Source organism: Mustela erminea, chromosome 4 (genome assembly GCF_009829155.1).
Source record: "Mustela erminea isolate mMusErm1 chromosome 4, mMusErm1.Pri, whole genome shotgun sequence".
In the NCBI taxonomy this organism is placed as follows: domain Eukaryota; kingdom Metazoa; phylum Chordata; class Mammalia; order Carnivora; family Mustelidae; genus Mustela; species Mustela erminea.
In genome coordinates, this window is record NC_045617.1 from 65,345,556 (window position 1) to 65,356,361 (window position 10,806).

General features: G+C 33.6%; 1 protein-coding gene across 5 annotated transcripts in view; it reads left to right on the forward strand.

The window, feature by feature from the left end:
• Positions 1 to 10,145, forward strand: part of BCLAF1 (BCL2 associated transcription factor 1) — a 29,871-nt gene extending 19,726 nt beyond the window's left edge. For 2 of the 5 annotated variants that reach the window (XM_032339424.1, XM_032339425.1), the window contains exons 10-13: positions 492 to 672; positions 1,759 to 1,905; positions 7,169 to 7,381; positions 7,547 to 10,143. In XM_032339424.1, the coding sequence (XP_032195315.1) occupies positions 492 to 672; positions 1,759 to 1,905; positions 7,169 to 7,381; positions 7,547 to 7,552 (547 nt within the window). In that variant the 3' untranslated portion in view covers positions 7,553 to 10,143. Of the gene's footprint in view, positions 1 to 491; positions 673 to 1,758; positions 1,906 to 7,168; positions 7,382 to 7,546 lie in introns of all 5 variants that reach the window. The other 3 variants (XM_032339426.1, XM_032339427.1, XR_004284935.1) reach the window with 2 other exon arrangements.
• Positions 10,146 to 10,806: the final 661 nt, after the last annotated feature.

The window sequence follows — 10,806 nt, forward strand, 5'->3', positions numbered from 1 at the left end:
TTTTTTTTAATTTATGACTGGTATTTGTATGTCATATGCTTTTTATTTCTATAATGGAGTTACGGCCCAAACCATACCAACTGTTCTCACCCAGAGTGTACAAACTGCAGTCATTTTGAAACTTGGCCTTAAGAACATTCTTAACTTTTTCCTACTCTTCTTTTCTTTTCCTTAAAATAACAACAACAAAAAAGTTAAAAATATTGAAGAACTGAACCTTATTCTTGAAGTTTCCAGACTGCTAGTTTTTAACTGGCAGGCTATAGCATGTTTTTCAGTAGTTATGTAAAAAAATAACTGAAGGAGAATGGAAACAGACTGTGTCAAAGTTTAACACCCAATCATTTTAGTTATGTAATAATTTTAATAGGGGATAGTTTTTTGTTTTTTTTTTTTGACTTGAAAAATATCCCTTTTATATAAGATTCAGCAGGGTCTTCATCTTTTTTAAAGTAGCACATATTTTTTTGTTTTCTTTGTTTATTTTGCAGTAAACATAAAAGTAGAGAGCAAGATCATTCTCGATCTTCATCATCCTCAGCATCACCTTCTTCTCCCAGTTCTCGAGAAGAAAAGGAGAGTAAGAAGGAAAGAGAAGAAGAATTTAAAACTCACCATGAACTGAAAGAATACTCTGGCTTTGGAGGAGTTAGCCGACCACGAGGAACCTTTGTAAGTAGTAGAAATACCTTTGATTCTTGGTAGGACTTTACTTATTACTCACTATGCATAAGGAAAGTTAAAAATACGTGATTTAGATGTTGTTGTGAGTCATTACTCTTACAGTCAGAACTAGTCTTGGAAAGTGAAGTGGTATTTGATTTATCTTCAAGATATGCCATATAGTGGTTGGAAGGAGGGGCTGGAGCTGGGATGATGCTTTCTTTGTATGCAGAGTAAAAAATAAGTGTTTTTGTCTAATTCTAAAAAAATTTATGTACATAAACTAGATTTTTAAACTTTGGGGTCAGTATCTTTGCATAGTGCATAAAGACCCAAGAGTCAAGTAAAGTTATTGATTGAGATCCAGTTCTTTAATTACTTAGTTTTTGAAAAGATACCTTAAAACATTAAAAAAAAAAACACTCCTAGTCTCTGTATTTACAACTACTTTTATTTTGCCTGTTTTGCCTTCTAGTCCTTGCTTATATGTGTATAATCATAGAAATCATATAATTTTTCTTTTTATTCTACATAGCATACACATTTCCCCCATATTTGCATAAATTTGTTGTAATTATTTAATGACTTCGTAGTAGTGCATCTTCTTGACTCTTCAATTTCTATATTCAGATTCCTACTGTAAGCAAGTATCCAGTCAATTATTAGTAGGGTTCATTAATTAGATCATTTAGGAAAGAGAAGAGCTTTGCTTATATGGTGATAGGTGTAGTTGAACACTTGGGACTCCTATGATTGAAATTCAAAGAAATAGACAACTCTTTCAGCTAGTAAAGGTGAAAAGAACCAACTTTATTATTTAAAAATATTAGTTCAGGCCATGAAACTGCAGTCAGTATGCTAATACTTAGATTGACTGCATTTCTTTTTAACCTTTTCAACTTTCAGTAGGCAGAATTTTTTGCCTATAATATCAAATACCAAATAGCCACCCTTTTTATCCTCAGTGGCTATAAGATTGAAATTTAGGAAGGAAATTAGGGAATTTGTTTTTTGTTACTGCAGTAAAATTAGAGTTTGCATGTAACTAAATACCTTTTGATTGCATTACTAAACAATTTTGTTAATGTTAATCAGTTTCGAATTAGAGGCAGAGGAAGAGCCAGAGGAGTTTTTGCTGGGACAAATACTGGTCCAAACAACTCAAATACTACTTTTCAAAAGAGACCGAAGGAAGAGGAATGGGATCCAGAATATACCCCAAAGAGCAAGAAGTACTTCTTGGTGGGTGTTAGAAATCTGTGTTTATTTGGTTTGCATTAATTTTCAAAGCATACTGGGTGAATACATTTGAGTACAGGTATCCACTGCTGTGAGAAGTTTTCACCATAATGCAGGAAACCTTTTAAAAATTCATTACCCAGATGATTTGAAGTTTTGAAAATGTGGGTCCCTTTGGTCCTGTTTATACCTCATTGATAGCACCTATAGGCTGATCAGGGTAAAATTTAAAATGTACCTGATTTGATAGCCACATTCAGAGAAGAACACTAACATATGTTTCATGTCTGTCTATAAGACAATGACAGTTATAGAAACTTCTCATTAAGATTTACCTTTCACCATCACAGCTGCCTGTTTAAATGAAAAAGAATTCTTTCACAGTACACATAAATAAGGATCTCAGGGAGGTTGTTTACTTCCATTGGAAGACAAGAAAGATGGAAAATTACATTGGAAAAGTTGCTAGCTACACTAATGTGGTGCTTCTTTGTGATATAATACCTTCTGAGGCAGTTTTCTAAGAGATGGAACTAGAGGATGTGGATCCTGAGAGAGTTTCTAGGTAATGATGGCCATTTTCTGCAGTTTGATGTGGGAGAAAACGGCCCATGATTATAGACACTTTAGAAAATACCAAAACTGTTATCAGAAATACTTACTTTTTATTACAGCTTTTCAGAGAAGTCATGTTTCAGAGACTGGTTCTGAAGATTAGTTGTTTTGCAGAAGCAAGGAGTAAAATAATAGATGTATTGAATCATGTCTTTTATTGGCTTTTTATGAATACACCTGAATACCCATAATTTATCTGCTAAGTGAGAGGAGAGAGCTATATGCTGAACTAGATCTATATTGTTTGAAGAATGGCAATCAAATTAATTGCTATTTGACTGTCCTGGGTACTTTAATGACCAAGGTCTGAAAAAAATTTTAAAGTGTATTACGCATAAAGTTTACTCTATACGCACTCCTCTAAGGGGAAATTTAAGCTTGTTTGAATTGGGTGAGTTGACCATGTGGACAGGGAAGGACATGTTATTCAGTTATAGGAAAGTTTAAAAGATTGATCTCCTTTTTGATTTAAGACTTTATATATTCACAGACTGCTGTTTATGCTGGATACTATGAATGCAAAAACAAATCATGATTTCAGTTCTTGGCTGGAACAGATTTTAGAAACAAATGTTCTGAATACATGTGGTTTTCCTCCAAAGCAGGAAATGGAGGATTATTTCAAAGGAGAGAGTGATTTGGAGAGCCTTCTTAGAGGAACTGGGCTTGAATCTTGAGCCTGAAAGATAGGCAGGTATACTGCAGATTGCAGGAGTGAAACATCTTGAGAAAGAACTCTATAGCTAGATGGTTGGTTTAAGTTTGGTAAAATTAAGAAAAAGCAGGAGCCAAATTCTGGAAGGCCAGAATAGCTTTATAAATTTGGGTTTTAACCAGAGTTCAGAAAAACCATGGTTGTACGGATAGATCTGAGAGTTATTGTCGGAGCTAAGGGGTTAGATATTAGAAAAGTTACGTAACATTTAGGAGGACTTAGGGACCCTGTATGTAGTAGGGTGTTTATAGTGAGATGAAGGAATCTCTGAGATCGGGGATACAGAGGAAAGAACACAATTTGAGGAGATAATTAAGTTCTGTTCTTGAAGTGCCAGGGAGAAATTAAGCGCACTTGTGCAGTGGGTTGTTGATAAGGTGATCTATGGAGTGAAAAAAATCTAGAAGGACACAAAGCCAGATCACCCATTTGAAAGAGATTAATAGGCCACCTTGTCAAAAAGTGGGGGTGAGGAGTGTTCATTTAAAAAAAAAAAAAAAAAAGCCAGAGGAGACCAAATGTTAAGGGTCAGAAAGTTAAAAGGGAAGCTAGAGGAGAACAAGTAGATGGTAATTAATACTTCTGAATGTGTTACAAATACTTAATTTAGGCCAGACCTTCATTTTTCTATGGCATTCTTTCAGAATCTGGTGTTGTAATTTTTATCTTAAATTGGGACATATTTTAGTTTGGCATTTAGGTGGCAATTTTACTGATTTTTTAAGAATTTAGCAGCTTACAAGTAGCAGTACCATTTTTATATGTTGCTATTCTGGGCTGTATTTAAAAACCTTCATTTCTATATAAAACATGCAGTTTTTGATGTTCACAAGCAGTAAAATTAAAATGTTAATACGTTTTTTCTTATAAATCTATTCCCATAGTTAATTATTTTGGTTCTTAATTAATGAACCATTGAAATGACAGCTCTAGTTTTTTACATGGATATTTAAATTTAAAAGATTTTGCTTTTGCAGAGATACAGATTGCTACTACTAAAAGTAGAAATATAAACAAAAATATTCAGAAGAGATGACATTGAAAATCTACAGATGTTCCCTTAGGTTCTTTCAGAATAATTGACATAATGAAGCTTTTGGTGTCATGTTAATAGTTAGTAGTAATAATAGTATAACATTTATTGAGCATATGTACTATGCTAGAAAGGTGCCTAAGTGTCTTACATATATAAACTTATTTCATGCTTATAAAAAATCATTTTGAGGTGTGTCCTTTATTCCACTTTTAGAAGATGAAAAACAGTGTGGTACAGAGATTGACCAAAGTCACTTGACCAAAGTTACATGCTTAGTAGAACAGGGGTCTGGATTTAAACCCATGCCTTGGGCCCAAGAACCAGATTCTGAAAGCACCTGATTACTCATTCTCCAGTACTGAGTAATAGTAACATTTGTTGCGTTATTTTCTTGAACTTTTCATCTCTGATTTTGGATTTATGCAAAGATATGGTAATGTTTGTAATAATAAGTACTCCAGGAAAATATATGTGAAGAGTTGGAGCAAGTGGGAAAGTACTGAAGTGGACAGGTTCTCAGTGTTGATGTTGTCTTTTGAGGAAGAGAAAAATCCCTGGTAGGGAAGAGGATTCAGAAGGTCTTGTTCTTTTTAAGATTATTTACTTGAGAGAGGGTGGGTATGTGGAGCAGGCAAGGGCAGAGGGAGTGGGAGAGAGAATCTTGACTAGATTTGCTGAGTGCAGAGCCAGATGGAGAGCTCCATCTTAGGACCCTCACATCATAACCTGAGCCAAAATCAAGAGTCAGATCCTTGGGGGATGGAGCCACCCAGGTGCCCCAGAAGGTCTTGTTCTAATATGGCCTCCTTTATGTGTTTTGTGTATTGTAAGTATCTCACTTCTCCGACCCTTATCGTGTGAAGTAATTTTTAAAAATTGTAGGACTAAAATCTTGCAAGTTAGAATATGAGGATTAAGAGTTCGTATACTTAGCATGAAAATCACTTAGCTGTCAGGATACCCTCTGAAAAAGTAGTGTGATTTAGCTGCTGTTTTCTTTCTGTGGTGTCAGATCATTGGTTATTTAAAGGTAATGGCTAGTTTAACTCTAGTGTTCGGTTATGCCTCTGCTTTTTCTATTTCTGTAACTATTAATAGCCTTATGGTAATCATTTACTGCCACCAGGATATCTGGGAAATGTATTCTGTGGGTGATGGACCTAAGGAGTAGTGGAAGGAGCCAGTTTTGTGGCCTTGGACAAGTAACTCAGTTTTTCTGCCTTGGTTTCTTTATATCTAAAGCAGGATTAGTAACAGTATTTTGTAGGGTTCTTTGAGGATTAGATGAGTAAATACAGGGAAAGTGCTCCTTATTATCACCACTGTTTGAGTGCTTGCTTGTCACATACTGGGCTGGGCACTCTATAGATTAATACTGTGTTCCTTTATAGCTGTCTCCCATTTTTAAAATGAGGAAGTCACACAGCCTCTGTTTAGAAACATTTAAACCCATGCCTCTGACTCCAGAACCCGTTTGCTTCTTCCCACAAATGCATAGAATACTGTGTAAACACCAGAAACAAACATAAACTTTAGAGTTTGTGCTAATATCAGAAGGGAGCCTGAAATTATGTAGTTGTGTGGGTATGATTTTGAGTGGCAGAGTATTTTAAAATACTTTATTTCAGGTTTCTCTTAAACTTTCTGATACTCTGAAATCTACACTTTCCTATAGTCCTAAATTGATTTTTTATGGAGTCCCACACACCTCTTGCTAATCACTTTTCATCAGTTTGGTAAAGATAGGTTATTGGAAATTGGTAACTGTTCTTTTGTATGGTGTGTTACTTGTGTAACTGAGCTTTGCAGTTCATGCAGGAGGGTGATTGGTTTTACATGAATACGCACAAAAGCATATTGTGTTTTGGAGAAGGTGCTCATATCACATAATACTTAATAAGAAGTTTTAGTGACTTGACAGCTGGTCAGGTATTCCATTGATTATGCAACATTGTTTGCATTATACCCGTTGTGTCATTTAGGGGCATTATTTTGCTTTATTTTCCATTTTTTTCTATAGGTGATAAACTTGAGAGTTTGAGATGGACAGCAGTTTAATTACATTATAGGAGAACCTTGGTTTTTTGTTTTGTATTTTGGGATGTAATACTCATCTATTGATCCAGAAAGTAAAGTGCTTTTCAAGTTTGCAGATTGTTTTAATTAATGGAACAGTTTGTAATTTGAGGAATATCTGTATTTGGATATAGTTAATGAAAAATTAAGGTTATGATAATAACTAACTAAAAGTAATAAAAACCTATAGTACCTCATGTTGGTTAAGAAGAAATAAGTTGAGCTATTACACTAGGGACCATCCGGTCATGATCAGGCATGTGAAATTCTCTAGCTTAGAAGGTAGATATGTAAGATTCATTGAGTTTTAAACCTCAGTAGGATTTTAAGATCTGTTCCTATAGGTAAGGTATAATTTATACCACTTACTTAACAAATTTTATAGTTTTGTAATGATATTTTTATGACTTTTTAATGTCTTTATGACTGGTAATTTTTGGGAAAACGATTGGTTATTTTAACTGAATTACATGCAGTATATTAGTCAGTGGAGTTAGTTATATTGAAATAATGGAGAACAAAAAAATCTCGGAACTTTGGAAATTGGCAATAATCTAGCAGTTGAAATCCTCCAAAAAGTTGGACAGCTCTCAAAGCTTGGGTTACAAAGAAGTAAGATGTAATTATTTGTTTTCACAATGGAAAATATTTTTGCCGAAAACTTCAGTGTTACTGGATTTGTTTTAATGTGTTTTAGAACATTACCAATCTTACATACCCTAGTCTTCAGAATATTTATACCATGAGTATGATTGTGGGCATATGATCATTTTCCCTTTAAGAAAGAGATTTTAGTGATGATTTTTTTTTTAACCTCTCTGTAGCATGATGACAGAGATGATGGTGTGGATTATTGGGCCAAAAGAGGAAGAGGTCGTGGTACTTTTCAACGTGGCAGAGGGCGCTTTAACTTCAAAAAATCAGGTAGCAGTCCAAAATGGACTCATGACAAATACCAAGGGGATGGAATTGTTGAAGATGAAGAAGAGACCATGGAAAATAACGAAGAAAAGAAGGACAGACGCAAAGAAGAAAAGGTAGAAAATGTCAGCTTGTGATTCTGACACATTTTCTTCAGTGTGGGTTTGGTGGGCCAGTTTGTTAACTATTTATTTCATTTTTAGGGACAATGCTTATTATGGTTCATTTTCACTCCATATTTTTGGTAATCTTTTTTCTCTCTTTCTCTCTCTGTTTTTTAGGAGTAATAAATATGAAGTGAGATTGCAACAGAGAGCAGAACTTGCACCCACCATTTTTTTACCTGATTTTTGTTTTCAAATAAGAATGTAAGCATTTTACTTAAATTTTACTGTTTGCAAGTAGTCAATAGAGATTTTGTTTTAAGTCTTCAAATATCTTGAAAAATAGTAGACTGTATGTTGAAAATTGTACTGAAATAAAGTAGAAAATTGTTAACGTACCATATTTGTAACTATCAACTTTTAAAAAATACTTTTACTGTTTTTGTTACATGCATTGTAATTCGCTTTGTCTATAAGATATGGTCAAGTACAGCTCTGTGAAAGTTCTGATTCTCTTCCTTCCCTGTTTGTTAATGTTTATTCTGAAGTAAACGTTAGCTCTACATACAAATTCCTGAACAGAAGTTTATAGAGACCACACTAATTATTTTAACTGTATACATCTGTTTAACATTCTCCTTAATTCAAACGCACTACATTGTAGGGTGGCTAATTTTTGAGGTGTACCACAGAAAAGGTTTTTACTTTGGTAAACTAAGGTAGTTTAACATGTCAGCAGATGTTTAAGAGGAATAAAAAGCTTTACCAATCGCTAAAAAGTACAAGCTATTAACAGATACACAAGTATGAGGGGTTTTGTTTTCTGTTTTTTGTTTTTTTAACTGAAAGCAAGCAATGGCCTATAAAAACTGATCCTTCACTTTTTGGGCTCAAAATTCAATGTTCTCTTTCTATTCTTATTTGAAAGTTTGAGTCATGGTCTTAGATATCAGCTAATCCTGTTGAGAGAGGAACTGGTCTATAATAATACAAATAAAAAAATCCATTCCTACCAAATGTATTACTTTAAAGAAAACAGAACATAACCTGTAATCCTGGTCTTGGTATGGAAGAGGATTATCCTGCAGAATAACTTGATACATTAGAAAGGTGTACCTGATTTCATATCTTTCATATTTATTTGAGCTTCTGGACAGCTGAAACATTAGTTTGTAGTCTAACCGTAAGGAAAAATAGATAAAACATTGTTCATTAGTAGTATTTTAAGTAACTTGTTTTTCAATAAAAAATTTTGGCAGGAAGTTTGTTGCAGTATTGGTCTAACTTGGTTTTACTTTTCCCCCTATTTCAGTTGCAACTTATAAAATGGCTTTTTCTTCTTCTTCCCAAGGGTTCTATTCTTCAGGTAGATATTCTTTCAGATGTAAATTACCTTTGTTTAGGCTGATAGTTCTTAAGATGAAAATCCGAAATAGTAAATTTCAGTATTAAGTTTGTCTTGCTCTATGAGCATATATAAAATTAGTCAAATCTCATTTGTTAATTCAGCAACCAAATGAGTTGCATACGTTTGCATTAAAAGAAGGTAATGCTTATTCTGTTAGTGTGAACTTTCAAAGATCTTAAGTACATGAATCTTTCATCTTCACTTGATTTGCAGTGCTCCAAGCACCTAGATTGTGGCCAGGGGCATTTGCTAAGAGGGAAAAATAAGAAATCAAAACTCAATATATGTGATGTATATGGCCCTGGGATCTTTAGTATTGCATGATTTCTCCTATTTTTGTCTTTTCTGAAATTGTTACAGAGCAGAGGAAATACTTTCAGAGCAAGTTTGTATTGTATTAATCAGGACACAGCTAATTTCTCCTAGTCAGAATACTACTTAATTACATGCTAAAGCAACATGGATTTAATCTTCAACACAGGAGAATTTTCACAACCATTTTATTTTATACAAATAAGTTTAGCTTTTATTTTAACAGTTATTATTTGGTTAGATACTGAATCTCTGTGCATGAATCTAAATGTGCAGTTTTGTTTTTCCACTTAAGACAATAGGAGAATGGGAATTTGCTGAGAAACTATTTAATAGGGAGTGGGAATAAAGCTCCTTAAATCCTAACAGCAGGTTATATCTTAAATGCAAATGCATTGCTTTAACCCAGAAAGAAACATGATTTGGTTACTTTTATTCTATGAAACAAAATTGAGGAAAGGATTATACTAGAATTTAGTAGGAAGGGTGATAGAACTCTGCAATAGGATGCCATTGTGGATGTTACATCTTTTTCAGAGCCAAGCATATGAGAAAGCCTGTGTTGTGTTTTTTAAGCCACAATTTAACTCCACACTTCACAACATATTATAAAGCTGAATGGTTCCTCTTAGTAAGGAATTTTGTTAAAAATGGCAGAAAATAATAACTTTGATACCTGCATTAACAGACTTCCTTTTGCCTAGAGAAGGAAAATAAAAGTGAACCAAAGGATATTTCCAGAAAGGATTAAGAAAGCTGTTTAAGAAGGCCATGACTCAGTCCTTACTTAGGTGTGTATACCTTTCAACATCCTAGGAATTTTAATATAATATAGCAAAAAATGTTTTTCTAATTGCATCCAACTTTAAGGAATTATTTGTTCCCTTTTGTCACAGTTAAAATCAAGTGTTGGGAATTAAATTATAATTTGAGTAAAAATATTACCCAATACAAATGAATGTAGATGGCTAAACGATTCTTACTCAGTGTGATGTATAATGCAACAGGGACCCTTGTAAATTGTCATATGCCAATAAAATGTCATAAGTGGTAATAGCTGTTGTTTGTTTACCTGATTTTGAGACTGTTTCTGTGTCTGTTCTATACAACTGATTTCTATGGCCTATTTATAGAGTTTAGAATACCAGCTCCTCTGTTGGTAAAATTACTGGTATGTTGTGGCTTTTGGGGGGCTGATAAATATTTTATAAAACTCCTGAAACCCCATTTACTGTGTTTTTTTAAATTTTATAGTGGATAATTCTGTTATTATTAGAGAATACAGGAATTCCAGATTTCTAGTCTAGTCCTCCAGTTCTTGTGTTAATACAGGAACTTGGTAGCCATAATATTACAAAGAATCAGCATTACTTCTCTTTTTAAAAACTGTAATGGGCATTAACTAAAGAGGATGGATTTTCTTTTGTCAGACTCATTCATTTTGAGTAACATCTGGTATAATTCTTACCATGCCACTCTTAGAAATTATTTGAAATATAAAGTGGACCATTCTGTCAACTTTAAACAGAAGTATTTTCACAGAAATTTATGTGCTAAGGCAAATACATTTTGCTTAATAAAATGACAAATTATCCCCTTAAAACTTTGTTAGACAAGTAAGAGCTTTCGGTGGATACTTAATGAATTGTACTGGTTAATTTTAATGTTCTATAGCAGTTTCCTTCCTTAAATAAAGTATGCTTATTTGTTAGGGACC